Consider the following 16,372-nt stretch of genomic DNA (forward strand, 5'->3'; position numbering starts at 1 on the left):
GTAAGCGTGTGCTATAATGCAAAATTGAAACCATCGTAGTTACATCAGCGCGCGACGGGGCGCTAAAAACAATTGATTCTTATCACAATATTTTGATGAAACCGCGTCTGGGATTGCCCGTGTTTGAAAATATGAAAAAATAATCAATTCATTGAGTACCACGCATTTTCGCTCCCACGGCACGAAATGTAAAACAAATCAGAGAAATCGTATCGTGCTGTTATAATAATGTACTATACATTGAAGGTCAGTTAAGGTAGGGACAAGAGCAACAGTATGTCGTAGGTATTAGGTATCCCTACAAATATTAATCCACAGAATTAGATTTAGATAGAAGAAACGAGTTCATTTATTTGTATGGCGGCCGTGCGTGTCAGATTTTGTACTGAAGTTGTTACTTGCCTGTGATTTTAAATATGTCTCAGGCCCTTGAGTGTTGATAAGTTTTATGTTGTTGCAATTAAATATCACGTAACGAGGCATTTTTAATGTTTTTGTTGACTTCAACTTACAAAAATTGACGCCCGAAAGCTGCAAGCTGCGATTAAAGACGGACAACTCAGTGGATTTCACTGAGTTTATTTGACACGCTAAGTGCTTGATCTATGGTTTATATGACATCTGTGTATTAATCTCATATTATTAAATATTAATACGTTACCTATGCGGTAAAGTTCACATTCCAATAATTATTCTGCTCAATTAGTAATTGAAATAGAAACAAATGATCTTTTCTAAACGCAATAGCTCAGAGTAACGCGATAAGTGTAAAATTATAAAACTTTACATTTCTTACCTGAAAATCTTCATGAGAAAACTGTCTATGGCGGCATCGTTAGTGTGCAAGCATTTAAAGAGGAAGGAAAGAAAAAACAATCATTGTCCTTGTCAACGTTTATTCAAGTATCATTGAGAACAGCTGTGATTAGGGCGTCCACACACTTTTACCTGGTACGAGATGGTGACCCAAGTGTGCGAACACCCTTAACAATGTCACTAACCATCTCGAAGGCATTTGTATACGGGTTACTTCGCGAGCTCTAAACTTAATTTCTTAGATACTAAATAGTTTTTCATGTCAATATTGGCCAATACTTGTCGGTCGATGCATATCAAACTTGCCCAAATCTACACAATTTGTTAAACAAATTGTATCAGAATGGTAAAAATAAAATTGTTAGAGAAGAATTAGAGGTGCATATTGAATTGCTGACTTTTGGAGATTTAGGTAAAGATAAGAAGTTCTTTTGTAAAAGACTGCTCTCCTAAGATTATGATTAAAACGGTATTTATTCGTATTGTAGAACAATTTAGGCAATTTTGATATAATTCGACACGAAGTAATTGTGATAATCTGAAACAATATGATGGTAAAGAATTCATATACTTATATAATCACAACTCCAGACTACCAACTGTCAGATAATTACCAACTTTACTCGGTAAAGAAACATAATTAAAGATAATATTAACTAGCACAATCCTTGGATTTCAGAAATAATAAATAATTATGATAATTACAATCGTCAGCGACATTTAGATATATAAAATACCCATTCTCTAGTGCCGGATTAAGGAGCTTTCATAACGGACCCGTTGGCGGTATTAACGGGATAAAGTGTTCGTCTATACAAGTTAAGAAAAACGACTCGTCGAGCTTAAATCTTCGAAACTTTAAAGACTAGGATTAATTCATCTCATTAGATACACATAATTAGCTATAAATGTTTAACATTTCATTCGTAATCATACTAATTCGTCGACGTTCCTCAGCGTCGCGAGACAACGACCACTCCAGTACACCGGGAGAACGAAACGCGAGTTTCGAGGCGTCGAAAGATCGTTCCCTCGCAGACGTGCCGACGCGGGGAGGCGCCTCGGCGGCCGCGGTACAAAAATAAAAATACATCCTTAGATTAAGCAGTCTTCGGCTAGTTCTCGTCGTAGAGCGGGGTGGCATCGCCGAGCGACATGGAGCGCGGCGACGTGTTGGTCTGCGGCGTGGAGCGCAGCGAGTGCGCGCGCGACTGGCGGCCCGAGTGCGAGTGCGCGTGCGAGTGCGAGCGCGGCGTGGAGCGCGCGTCGTGGCGCGGCGTGCGCGGCGTGGAGCGCGAGTCCGGGCGCGGCGTGCGCGCGGGCTGGCGCGGCGTGGAGAGCCCGTCGCTGCGCGGCGTGGCGGGCGTGTCGCGCACGGAGCGGTGGCGCACCCAGTCCTCGGCCGCCTTCTGCCAGTCGGAGGGCTCCTGGTACACGGCCACGGGCGCCGGCGCCGGCTTGTGGCGGGGTAGAGCGGCCGGCGTGAGGAAGTCGGGCTGGCGCGGCGTGGTGGCGAAGGGCGTCATGTAGGGCGTCTGCGCGGAGGGCGTGTAGGGCGTGTTGATGTAGGCGGGCCCGGGCGTGTGCGCGGGCGTGTGGAAGGCGGGCGTGTGCGCGGCGGGCGTGTGGTAGAGGGAGGACATGCCGTGCGGCGTGCGCATGGCCGGCGTGCGCGCCGCGGGCGTGCCGTGGGGCGGGGGGTCCCTGAAGTGCTCCTTGAACCATTTGAGCAGCCCGCCTAGCGAGTCGAACATCCTCTGCCTGAATTTGTAGCCGTCCGGGATGACCGACACGTATTCGTGCGTGCAGCGCGCGCGGGGTAGGTAAGAGAGGAGGAATCTACCCGGATGGTTCTTGGCCGCCGATATGACGTAGTGTATCTTGTTGGGGTTCTTAGCCTTCTCCTCCTTGAGTATCTCCTCGGCCTTGTCCCGCATGCCGCCGAGGGGCTTGTAGTACTTGTAGGCGATGAGGTCGCGCGCGTGCCCGGCCATGGGCGTGACGTAGCGCGCGATGATTTCGTCCAAGTCTTCGAATTCGGAGCCTTGGATCCAAAGACTTCGACCTGCCAAAAATATTTACTATGTTATAAAACAAATTCCACAGAAGCTTTTACATCATTTTGCTACTATTTAAAGTTCTCTGCCGTTATCTATCTTATTTTTCTATAAACCTTTTCGTAATTGTTATACAGCTTACCTAATGAGAATGCATTTTCTTTGCCCTCCTCCCGAACGTCAATGTGTTGACAGATTCCATCGGCTACCTTCCACGTAACTGTGAGATGGTCAGACCCCTGTGAAACAAAATAAGCGTTAAAATCGTGGTATCAAAACAGCGTTTATCACAGTTGATAAAACAAAAATCCCTAACGTGACGCAATTTTAATATAAAATCTAAAATTGCGATGCCTGCCATCCACGAGACCTCGCCCTTATCACAATACTTCGCACGTTGTGAATTCTTTATGTTTTTGCGCTAGCATAATTACTCTATAAGGCTGTTTTTAGTAAAACTGATTTGAATGTAGTACAACTGCATTTTTGAAGTGAGCTCTTGGAGACTTGGACTAGTTTACATGGAAATTAGAAGCTTGAATCGGTCTCGCTTGCCTGTATCGAATTCTTTGTTGTATGTTTCGTTTTGTAAACGTTTTGTGAGCGTAACTTCGATTGTATGGACAACCGAAAGTGCTACGAAGCCCTACTTAGTAACTTCTACAATAGTATGTGCATCATACCTTGCTACTAGGCCGCACTATAACCTCTCCCTGCGCTAAGTTCTCCATAAGTTTCTCGGCCTCGGCGAACGAGATGTTGTGGAAGGCCGGGTGCACGATGACTCTCTTCACGTATTGCATGCGCTCTTTCGTTTGTTTCGTCTCCTTGTCTTTGCGCACGTCCTTGTCTTCGGCTTCTTGGTCGTAGTATGGGTCTTTTGATGGTCTGAAAATAATTTGTTGTTAATAATCTACAGTGTGGAGAAGCACGAACCATTAAACACCTAACACACAAACTCCAGTAGTACAGTCAAGGAATTAAATTTCCAACCTACGGTTCAATATCATAAAGCAAACTGTCACCATAAGAGCTAGTTAGATGAAGACTTTGCTTTGTCATGTTCGTATTGTATTTTATTTCATGATAAAAACTAGGCAACGGATTAAATACATTGAAATAATGAAGTGAAGGATTTTAAACCAACACTTTTGCAATGCACTTCTATAAATCAAACAGTCTCACTTTCCACAGGTGAAGTAGTATCACTTATGTGACTGAGACATATTTCTCTTTCATCAATCTCCACCAGTTTGAATATACCTGAATTAGAGTGTTCAATAACTCACCTCCATTCGTTATTCTTATCCAACAAGTCTGAAGATTTACTCGAGCAATCCACAGAGAATCTTTCCACGTCTATCTTTAATATCCTACAGTGTACGGTCTGGCCGATTCGCACACGTTCGGTCGGGTCCGCCACGTGTCTGTCTGAGAGGTTCTTTATGTGGATGTAGCCGGATAGGCCGTTGTCGAGGCGGATGCGGACGCCGGTGGCTTGGCCCGGGCAAGCGCCTGCGTCGAAATGATTCCACACCTAAAAAATATCATTTAAAAAGTTAGCCCAAGGAATAATATACTATACAAAAATAGCGAAACTAGTATCCTATTCATAATGTGAAGCTAGGAACATACTACGCGGACGTCCGTCGTCGATCGACCGCGGACGGGGATCTGGACAATGAATGAACCGTGCAAACTATCGGTCGACGGTCGTGGACGTGGCCTTGAGCGCATGGACGTCCGATCGAAATCTGGCTCGCTGGATGTTTTGGTGACCGTGCACACTGATCGGTCGCGGTCGCGGTCGCTCGACGGCGGACGTCCGAATAGTATGTTCCTTGCTTGACTCGTGGCGAATGATAACTAAGCAAGTTGAACGTATTTATAAATATAACATAATATGTAAAAATATTGTAAAATCCTGTTACTTAAATATGAAAGAACTGTCATGGGAACCATCATCACTTAGAGAAGTATGATCAATTGAATTTGTGATCTTACCTCTGATAACTCCGGGAAATCGTTTTTATGACAGAACGGACACTCCCAGAGCCCAGTCTCGTCATTCCTCACTGGGTTAGCCTGATCAAGCATTTCCCTTTGTGGTTTCCTATGCGTGATGCCCACAACTGACGCCAGCACCATTTTACCCACGAAGAACGATTCAGGGGATTCTTTAGTCAAGATGTCGAACAGTTCCTCAGGCGTTGGCGAGCGGTAAGGCACCCGAAGGTCTTTGTACCTAGAGTTTAATTCTGCTCGTATGTCATATAGGGTTATACTCTTGTTACCAAAGCCTTGTCGTTCTAACTCTTCTGCGAACGCGTCTAAGTCAAGATCTTTTAGCCTCTCAGGGGCTTCTAAAATCTCTTCTAAAGCACCAGCAGGGTTGGCATCTTCGTCTTCGTATTCTAAAGCGTCTACCGCCATTTTCCGCGCCCACTCGTAAGTTTCTGGATGGACTCTGGAACCGTCTAGAACTTCTATGTACGCTTCTGTGCTGTCTCCTAAGCTGCTCGTGTCAATTTTGATGAAACCGGAGCAGTTGATGAAGACTTTGGGTCCCATGTGGCAGAATGTGACAAGCTGCGTTCTGTTCTCTAGCTTCTGGTTGGTTTGTTTGAAGAGTTTGATCAGGGCTTGGGCTTTCCTTGGTCCCAGGCCACATACGAACTGGAGCAGTTCTGTACCTCTGCCTGTTAGGATTGCCTCGTTTACGTCAACACCGACTTCGTTCACCCTGCAAGTAAGCAATATTTATGAGCTACACGAATCCTAGATAATTTATTTATTTAAACTTTATTGCACAAAATATACACAAAAAAATGTACAAATGGCAGATAATAATGCATACATCATTTAACACAACAGATCATTTATTTGCGTTATAAAAGGTCATTTATAGAAGGTGTTTTTGTGGAATATACATTTCAATCCCATCTTTCTTAACTGACTATGCAGCATATTTGATATCAAACATTTCGACCCTAAGTCACGTTCTCACGAGTATTTTGTTTGAAGGATGCTGCAAACACACTAGTCTTACCGTAGCTGCAAAAAAGGGTCCTTAGTGAGAAGTGGCGTACTAGAAGAGAGACCTATGCTCAGCAGTGGGCGATAAAGAGCTGATATGATTTGGCAGATTGCTTCGTTGAGCAGTTGGTTACATTACCTGTTGACAAACTCCAGTTCGATGCCCTCAAGCAGGTCCTCCTTGGTGATCTGGTCCTGCAGCGGATGGTACCGGAAGCACAGTATCTCCTCGTCGTGACCACAGAGAGTAGAGATCTCCATTAGCGGATCTTGGAGTAGACGCGCTTGGCAGATAGCTTCGCGTAGGATTTCGGGGTACTCTCTGAAGTCGTTCTGTGGACAAAAATGAAAAGTGATGACATTGTTTTGGCGCAGGATCATATGTTCCATTCGATATCACATGCCATGTGCGCTAGACGGAACAAACAACATTTAATCAGACAAAAAACTCAAGACAGAACACTTCGTAGCAAAATCCACGAGACCACGTGTGATTTGGTACCTACGCTTAAAACTTTTCTTCTACGCAGTATACAAAGTGCTCGCGAGGAACCCGCATAACTTGAACCACGCGTTTCTGAGAAAAATATTATATGAAATTGAAAATTTTTCGCAAAAGATTTTTTTTTTTTTTTACTTTTTGGACGTATTTTCACATACAAAGTAATTTTTATTCATAAAGTTGGCAATTAAAATGAGTTTCTTAATTTATTTTTCTAAAAACAAAATTTTTTTGAAGTTTTTCTTGTCACATTTTGACATCTATCAATGACGACTGTGAGACTATGCTCCACAATTGCGCATCAGCGCCGTTAAGAAGATCTTTTGTACTGAGTAACAATACGGAAATGTTTTTTTTTTTAATTGGCAATAACTCTGAAACTAGACGAAATCTAGAAAAGTTTATATGACAAGAATATGCCGTTAAAGTTATATGGGTTCCTCGCGAGCACCTTGTAGTGTAAATTACCAGTACAGGTATACGCGGGAACTTCGACCAGCTGTTGCACCATCTCGATGACGTCTGCTTTGACGTTCAAAGATCACTGATAACTGGCTTCTCTTACCCGTCCGCGCAGACTGTTGCTGTAGATCTTGCTGATGTGGTTGTCGGCGATCTCCACGGGTATGCGAGGGAACTGCTCGTCTTCCACAAGCTGTTGCACCACCTCTATAACGTCCGCTTTGATGTTCAAAGCTTCGCGGGATTCGCCGCCGATCACGATCACGTGAGGTTTCTTGCGCAAGATGAATCTGTGACAAAATTTATACGGATTAGGGTTGAATGTAGGCAATTAAATCTGTTTTTAAGATCATTTAGAAATTCAAAATGATTTAAAATTAAATGAATGAAAAGAGTCAAGTCTTCAAATATGGTACTACTACTATTGTCTAAGTAGACTAGGTACATATCATCACATTGGAAGAGGAAATCTGAACGTGACTTATGCAGCGTCCGGTGTTAATCGGAAACCAAATACGATCGAAGTTATACAAATGTGAGCTGAATTTTAACACACTCGCTACAAGACAAAAAATGGCGCGCTACATCAAAAATCGGTCGTAATTGATAACCGAACGCCCGGTGAGTTCTCCGGCACATGAGCAAAGTTTACGAATGCCCACTAGGAGGGTTCTTAGTTGCGAAAGTGTTAAGTTACCTTCTTAGTGCAGTCATGTCGGCCTCCTTATTCAGTCGCTCCATAGCATCCCAGGCGTTACGCCGATACAATAAATGTGGTAACCGCAGGTGGTCCGCCACCTCGCCGCCGCCAGCACAGAGGCACGCGAACGCCGAGTGCTGACGGTCGGGCACGTATGCGATGGAGAGAACTCGTAGACCTGCAAACAAAGAGTGTTGATAAAAACACACGATCGAGAGCAGGTGTGAGCGTTTACAATATAAATTATTTTGGTTCATTGAATAAGCAGTGAAACATGATCACTATACATAGAGGTCCTTTACATTATAAATATGAAAATTGAAAAATATCTGCAGGAATTTAATTACTAGGACTCTGCACATACCGCGACTCCAACGTAGCAGCACAGAATATATAATAGTACATTAGTACAAGTACAGAAGGCTCACTCTTTTGATGTTTAAAAAATGCCGCCATTCTAAATTCATACCTACATTAACAAACAAAACGCACGCGAGCAGCCGACATTGAATTTTATTGCGCCGCGCGAAGGTCGTCACCACTGAATGGGCCGCGAACTTGCGGCCGCCGGCATGTACTTGTAGCGCGGCGATAGAATCGCGGAGTGAGCGGCCCCTGGTAGCAGTGACCCGCCCGAGGCACGTTGTTCGGCCAAGTAAAACTCGCACGCTGACTCATTAGAGACACGTCTGTATTAGCCGTTTGCCGCGCTAGGGCATTGCCTAAAGGCGTGCATCGCGGAGTGCCTCTCCTTTGTGTGGGCCCGCCTAATTATTATAATTAATTATGATTACCGTTATTAGTGTCCCATTCTTCATCATCGTCATCAGAAACCCTCGACTCGTACGGAGCCACTTTCAACCAGTCGTACAGTTTACGCCTACAGCACCTATAAACAAATTGCGAGGTTATAATGAAAATATTTAAAGAACATCATTTGTAAAACTAACACTTGTAATGTTTTACATCAACATAAAAAATAATATATATTAGTCATTGCCTCAATGCTAGGCAGCTCTATATAGATGATTTTCTCGCAAAAGAAACGTACTGTAAAACGGCTTCCCATGGCGCCCCGCCAGTATCTCTAGTTGTAAAAGGTACTCACTTGAGCACATATTCCTTAGACTCCTGCAGCAAAACGGCGTTAAGCTCGCGTCGCATCTCAGGCATTACTATTTTAGAGAAGGCGATGGTGACCGCCTCAGCACGAAGTTCGTTCCATGCCTGCACTGTTGCCGCGAACTCGTCCTGAGAAAACGGTGCAAAATAAGTATTTAAAAACCTTTTTATATCAATTCAGTGACAATAAGGTACAGCCTACGTAATGATAGTACTGTAAAGATGTCAAATACGGACTCCCACAAAAGAAAGAGACCGGAATTATTATGGTTTAGCGTTTTCTGACACGGTAGACTTATAATAGGTATATACATAGATTGAAAATGAAAATCAAAAGAAATATTTATTTTTCAAGTACTACCTACTTATTATATTACAATGCGCATATGAACGTCAAATAAAACTACGCCGGCTCTAACCCTACGCCTCAGCCTCGAGAAGATTTCAGTCTCCCCTCAGTTGGAGGGGGGTATCCACTATGGAACCGGCAAGAAACTCGGCGGGCCACTTCTTTTCAAAACATTACATCTTATAATTAACATGCAATGCATTGATTGATAATTGATTCATGTATGATATTCTAGCTACTTCATAAATCCTTTATATGTCTTTTACAACCGCTACAGACAAGCCTATCGTAGTCTTATAATATCAAACACCACTAAGGGCCAGTTGCATCAAACAGAGTTAATAGACACGTCAACGTTACGCAGAATAATTATATGGAAATAAGCTAGTTTCCTACCAGTCAAATCCGCTTCTTTTTAAGAACTGTCAAAACGATTTTCTAATATGGAATTACTGTGAAATACTGAGGAGCAACGTCACGGTCAATTCATTTACTTTATATCTTTCTCTTTGACTTATTAAATAGAAATAATGTTTAAACATAACTACTGTCGAAATAAAACTATGGAAACGGATTAAATCGCTCCAAAATCCGTTTCCATAGTTTTATTTCATGAGTAACTATCGCGGTAACCGAAGACAATATTATAACTACTGTCCATATTTTTCTTCTAATTATGTGGTGCTTTATTTCGTTTTATTTTATTTTAGGTTAGTTTTATTTTAGGTATAGGGAACTAGCCTATTCCCATACAAAAAAATGTAAACGCTAAATTTTGGTAACGTTTGGTGCAACCGACCGGAAGTACGTACCTTCTGATACAAGTTCTTGAGCTCCTCAAGATAGTTGGGGCCGGTATTTCCCTCAATGTTCTCAGTGATGGTCAGCTCCAACAATTTGTCTTCAGCCGCCATCGTCAGTCGCAGGAACTGGTCGCCCGTCAGGTCACGAACCGGCTTTTTCTTCAGGTATTTCATGCTGTTGGACACATTTAGCTATTTTAATAAAACAACACTTTAGTTATTTGTTTAAATTTAGATTTTACTTTTTTTTTCTTAGCCTATTGGAGTGTCCCACTGCTGGGCAGAGGCCTCTCCCCTGATAAGGTATTAACATAACACAACTTGTACACATAAACAGAAAAAGGAGTGTACAAGTTTCTAATGGGTTGGTCACGCGAATGTGACACTCCTTGAGTTGCGGGCGTAAATAGGTTACGGTGACCGTTTTCCATCAGGCGGACCGTATGCATGTTTGCCACCAACGTAGTATTTAAAAAAAAAGGTATGTTCAGTTCAGTTGTTTTATTCCCTAAACGTTTATCAAAGCTGTCCTATTAAAAAATAAACAATCGACACGAGAAGAATAAAGGGTGTCTTATACGCTTCAGTTATGTGAACTAATCTGAAGCCTTATGGCTTTTTTTTAAATTATTGTTAAGGTTGCCGGGTTATATAGCAGTCTTATAATAAAAAAGCAATAATTACGTATAACAAGCGTGGCTCTCATCGATTTCCTTAAGTCCTCTTGCCGTAGGCTTCGCAGAGACAGTAGCTCTCTCACGAAGCGCGTCTCGCAATGTTCCTCTGAGCTGCGGCTCTCGTGCTAGCTGTACCCCGCACATGTATACCGCCCGTCGTAGGACTTCTTGCGCTGAGCCGCTGGCGCCCACCTTGTTAATATAGAATAGAATAGAATATTTGATTATTTCATTCACCACCAAAAATGTAGTTTACATTAATTTTATATTATTTAAAACTAATCAAATACATAATTAAATTTGATTTGTGGTGAAGTTTGGAGCCCGAACTAGGATAAACCTGTGTGTCAGGTTACCAGGCGTCACACCGTCGTATGTCATTTTTTTTTGTAATAATACAATATTTAGTATAGAGTGTAATAGAACAAAAATATATTGATAAAACTTGCTTAAAAAAAAGGATAGTAACATTAGGGTGTTTCATTTTTCCAAAATTTTGATTTATCTTTGACTTCGCTTTTCTTCTTGTTTCTACACCTATACAGAGCCCATATACCAAAAATCAGGGAAATCGGACAATATTTAGAGGTCGCACACTGTGGCAACTTTTGTCTGAAGAAGTTAGTATGGGCGCAGGAAAGGCTAGAAACAAAACTTATGTAACTTTTTGTAGTAGGTGGTTAAAAAGTGATTTTAATGAAAAGTTTTTATATTGAAGCAAGTTCTTTCAAAAAAATTACTAGTTGACGTGGCATTTAGTTTCTAGGCAAGGTACCTTATGGTATTTTTTTGGACGCTCGACTTCCTTCTAAGGAACAAGTTTTTTCTGTTTTTTGTCCTGTTTTTGGCATGAAGCAGTGGTCTCTCGGCCCTCTCGGGGCACTGCTAACAGGATAGGTGGATAATATCAAGCGGCACATTGGCTATCACTAGGTCCACCATGAACCGGCTCAGCAAAATATGGAGAATCAGAAACATCACAAATGCCACTAAAATGCGACTTGTCAGGGCATTAGTATCTCCCAATTTTCCCATATTTCTTTACGGTGCTGAGACGTGGACTTCAAGGGAAAAGAAGATAGATTTCCTAGAAATGTGGTGCTGCAGAAGAAAGCTAAGAGTATCCTGGACAAGGTTCAGATGCGATGGACCAGCCAAGTCAAGGCTGCACTTAGTGGCCCACTCTACGAATGCACGACCACGACCACTCTGCCAAGAGTGTGACGACAAAGAAGAAAACAAGATCGTTCTTTGACTTAAGTATATTGACCGGGATATAGACCCTACTTACCTTTTTGATTTTTGTCTTCAAACTATTTAATGTCCAGGATGTTAGCGATTATTGTAGCCCTAACACCAGACTTGGTCGATAGTCTAACAATAGTCTATCATACCGCAAAGAAGAGTAAGTATACCTATATATTTAATAATAAAAATTAACGCTCCAGTCAAAGATGAAGAGCAAAACGGTTCTCGCTGAAAGTCGTCGAACATCACAGAAAATGCGTTACTACTTGCGAACAAAAGATAAGGTTGCGGCTTACACATGTAAGCTAAATGATGATGATGACTTATTTTATCAAGAATGGATGTTAAAACTGTTGTATTTTAAGATTAATAAGTTTAATTTTACTTTCAAATAAGTTACAACTACTCTATTGTTTTATTTGAGAATAAAATTGAGTAACATTACTTTTTAGCGACTTTTTTTCAAACTGTTCATCCAGTGCGACCTCTAAACAACGTCCAAATCACTTGAAATTTGGTATATAGGCGTTTAAGATAAGCTAGAACCGAAAGCCGAGCGAAGTCAGAAAAAATATCACAATTTTATTTTTCCCATACAAATATGAAACACCCTAAGTAACATCCATACTAATATTATAGATGGGAAGGTGTGTCTGTATGTTTATTTGTCCGTCTTTCACAGCCAAACAGAGCGACAATTGCCATGATTGGAGAGATAGTTGAAGGGATGGAGAATGATATAGGCTACTTTTTGTCTCGACTCGAAGACTCGACTGTATGTAGTCATTTGCAATAACATTTATTACACCGACGCTTGCAAAAATTATCTGACACCGTGATATGATATTCATGGAGCCATAAAATCGTATCAGTGTAAAGATTAACCCCCTTATTCATAAAAGTTCACTAAAGCTTTATCGGCTTGATAACTTTAGTGAACGTTTATGAATAAGGGGAAAAGTAATTAAAAATTAAATTTTAAAAATATAGAGGCAAACGCCTTTTCCCAGTGACAAACGTGTTTGACTGGCTACTTTTCAGCATACTTCGTTGTGAAAAATACTTCTGTATTGTGCACGTGCAGGACATTGCCAAATAGTACTTACGAAAGGTGCAGCGGCCTCTAGCGGTGGTATGGGCTGTTGTTCCACCTCGTGCCTCTGGTAGTTGTCTCGCACGTTCTCCGCAAACTGCTCAGGCGTCAGTCCAAACATCTTGACGAGGCCATCTAACAAGATAAGTTACTTTTAGCATGAAGAACAAAAAATAATTTCATACGAACTAGGGATGTTCGCATTCGCATATGTGAAAGATTCGTATTCTTTTAAACATTTGCATTGACATTCGCATTCGCTTCAAACGATGCGAATGTTTTGCGAATGCGAATATGTGCAAGTCGCAGCTTGTTCCTCGCCCGCACCGGCCGCTCCAATTGCTACTTGTCGACTTGTCATGCGCAGATAGCTCAAATTCGTACGGCGTGAAGTTCGTACTCGGCATTTTGACCAATAGTAAGCACCTACCTTTTTTACCTAGCGGGTTGTTGGTGATTGCTTGGATTTATATTGGTTTTTTATGAAATTCACCGATATTCGCATTCGCGAATGTGACACATGCGACATTCGTAACATCCCTAATACGAACATGCAACACTTCCACAAATAATTGTTCGATATAATTATACGAATGTTTAAAACATATTTCAGTATAGATTTAGAATACATTTGTGAATCACTAATGACCTTCACATCCGCACACATTACGTTAGATAGACACACCTTCAAAATCGAATCATTTAAAAGTAAGATTGTATCCCCCTTGTAAAAAAAAATACGGTACTGATTAGTGAAAATGGTCTTGTATGCCATTCTCACAGAGATTAATAAGAATAATAAGTCAACATGAGAGATAAAGACAGAAATATTTGCTAATTCAGGTTTGTAAAGCGTTTACGTACTGACACCATAAATAGTTCTTAACTTCTTGCCAATGCCGGCTCTATGGCACAGCTCATAAGGCCCAGATCGTGCTGAGTATTTCACTTCAATGGCGTCTGTCTTCTTCATCAGGCAAGGCTTCAACGCTAGCAGCGGCCTCTTCGGGATCTTCGCCATTGCTAGTTTAACTCCACACAAAGCCAAGCTTGTCCTTTTCCAACTGTACCGTATAGAAAGAGATGTAGCATACTCACCGATACCAGCGCGACGGCACAGTTCATAAGGCCCAGAGCGTGCTGCGTATTTCACTTCAATAGTGTCCTCTTCGTCAGGCATGGCCTTAACGCTAGTGGCAGCCTCTTCGGGATCTTCGCCATTGCTAGTTTAACTCCACACAAAGCCAAGCTTGTCGTCCTTTTCCCACCATATAGTATAGAAAGAGACGGCACAGTTCATAAGGCCCAGAGCGTGCTGCGTATTTCACTTCAATAGTGTCCTCTTCGTCAGGCATGGCCTCAACGCTAGTGGCGGCCTCTTCGGGATCTTCGCCATTGCTAGTTTAACTCCACACAAAGCCAAGCTTGTCGTCCTTTTCCCACCATATAGTATAGAAAGAGTCGTAGTTTACTCACCGATGCCAGCGCGACGGCACAGTTCATAAGGCCCAGAGCGTGCTGCGTATTTCACTTCAATAGTGTCCTCTTCGTCAGGCATGGCCTCAACGCTAGCGGCGGCCTCTTCAGGATCTTCGCCATTGCTAGTTTAACTCCACAAAAAGCCAAGCTTGTCCTTTTCCAACTGTACCGTATAGAAAGAGACGTAGTGTACTCACCGATGCCAGCGCGACGGCACAGTTCATAAGGCCCAGAGCGTGCTGCGTACTTCACTTCAATAGTGTCCTCTTCGTCAGGCATGGCCTCAACGCTAGCGGCGGCCTCTTCAGGATCCTCGCCGTTCCGTTCGGCCTCCGCGCGAGCTGCGCGCCTGTAGACAGATATTAATGTTTAGTTGTTCTACGACGCTATACGAGGTTCATTTTCTTTTCATCACATTTGCTGTTTAAAGGTCTCATTGCGTCCACGTGTACTGAAGAATAATGTACTATTTTATTCCCAAGGGAATAATGGATTTAGTTTTAAAAATTAATACAATCCGTAGAATACTTCAGGCAAAGGACGTTTCAATCAGCCAAGGATTGTTTTGGCACAGCTAAAATTTTGACTATTAAGCTATAAAAAAATATTATACGGTATGAAAAATGCATTTTATTTATGTTTTACAACAGTATGTTTTACATTTATTTTGTAAATTTCACGTAGATAAATCGTTATAATTTGCAATCTGGCAGGAAATTGTGACGTCCATCTCGATTTGTGCTTGACCGCGTTGCCATAGCAACGGGCAGTGCAACACCGCCATTCATTGAAGGTTTTGCCTTATGATTCTTTTTCTCTGTGTTTTCCTCTCAAATGTGATGAAAAATATTGTGTGTAACTCAGGAGGTAAGGATTTTGTAAACTCGTGTCTATAACTCTCTCCAGCCTGCGGCTGTCGCGATTTATTACACTCGTCGACAAAATCCCCCTTACCTCCCTTGTTGCACAAGAGATAGCGCTGCTACGAAAACAGTCTTACAGTGCTGTTACACGGGCGACACAATTACCAGCAGTTCACAATACAATTGCCGCGTTTGTTTAATACGCACCAACTAATTATGGAGCAAACGCGGCGATGGTATGAATTACTGGCAATTATGTTGCCCGATAGTCAGACGGTTTAAAATTAAGAAACAATGGCGCTTATGAATTTAGAATACAAGTTGCGACAAAAATTAAAGTTTATACTTGTTGCAGACCGCGTCCGCAAAGCTTCCTATCGACGGCTCGAAGTGGAGAGAATGTGCTGGAGCTCGTGCGACTCACTCTTTCGTCCCGGGCCTGTACCTTGAGCTTCGATGTCGTCCTCAGCAATCAACCGTACCGATTATGATTTTGGATTAAACTAACTAAAAAACGAATCAAATCAAATGGTTTATATTTACAAAAATCAACGACTCTAATTTTAACGCGGTTATAAAAATACTCCTAAGCTAATATCCTAACTTGATCCTAACGAAACGCTCGGTACGGACGATACGTCGCGATGCTGTCGTTTTCTGCTGCTGCCGCTACCCGTCGTGGAGGGTGGCTGGCTGCTGGCTGTAGGCTGCTAGCTGCTGGCTGTAGGCTGCTGGCTGCTGGCTGTAGGCTGCTTGTAGTAGGCTGCTGGCTGCTGGTTTTCCTTGGAGGCTGCTGGTTCTTCTTGTTCCGGTCGAATTCGAATGTCCCATACCGAGCGATCGTTCCTTTTATACCCCTTTTCAGAATGCGCCTACGCTTCACGGAAAGAAACATTTCAATTTATTCGCCCAATCACGACTCGGCTGAGCGCGAGGCTCCGTGCGATAGAGAGGTAAATAATTGCGCCCGATAGGCGACGGATGGCGCGTCGTGATTGGTCGAACGCGTTACGGCGCTCGATTACGTGAATTTAACGCTATCATTTTTCGTTCAAATCCTAATTACTTATAAACTAATTAGGCTATCGCTTCGAAATTACGTAACAATGCACCTGACACTAGGGTCATTCACCTCGAGTGGAATGCACCTGCGTTTGTTTACGTT

At 42.4% G+C, this 16,372-nt stretch overlaps 1 protein-coding gene across 1 annotated transcript in view; it reads right to left on the reverse strand.

Moving 5' to 3' along the window:
• Positions 1-879: 879 nt before the first annotated feature.
• The window catches only part of LOC125230344 (transcription elongation factor SPT6), a 30,440-nt gene continuing 14,947 nt past the window's right edge, over positions 880-16,372 (reverse strand). The window contains exons 11-24 of the mRNA XM_048135478.1: positions 14,542-14,693; positions 12,879-13,000; positions 10,532-10,716; positions 9,857-10,022; positions 8,682-8,824; positions 8,368-8,462; positions 7,571-7,751; positions 6,977-7,163; positions 6,049-6,242; positions 4,878-5,616; positions 4,163-4,410; positions 3,557-3,761; positions 3,016-3,112; positions 880-2,881 (exon numbers count right to left, since the gene is read on the reverse strand). Of these exons, the coding sequence (XP_047991435.1) occupies positions 1,932-2,881; positions 3,016-3,112; positions 3,557-3,761; positions 4,163-4,410; positions 4,878-5,616; positions 6,049-6,242; positions 6,977-7,163; positions 7,571-7,751; positions 8,368-8,462; positions 8,682-8,824; positions 9,857-10,022; positions 10,532-10,716; positions 12,879-13,000; positions 14,542-14,693 (3,664 nt within the window). The 3' untranslated portion in view covers positions 880-1,931. The remainder of the gene's footprint in view (positions 2,882-3,015; positions 3,113-3,556; positions 3,762-4,162; positions 4,411-4,877; positions 5,617-6,048; positions 6,243-6,976; positions 7,164-7,570; positions 7,752-8,367; positions 8,463-8,681; positions 8,825-9,856; positions 10,023-10,531; positions 10,717-12,878; positions 13,001-14,541; positions 14,694-16,372) is intronic.

This window comes from Leguminivora glycinivorella, chromosome 10 (assembly GCF_023078275.1).
Source record: "Leguminivora glycinivorella isolate SPB_JAAS2020 chromosome 10, LegGlyc_1.1, whole genome shotgun sequence".
NCBI classification, from domain to species: domain Eukaryota; kingdom Metazoa; phylum Arthropoda; class Insecta; order Lepidoptera; family Tortricidae; genus Leguminivora; species Leguminivora glycinivorella.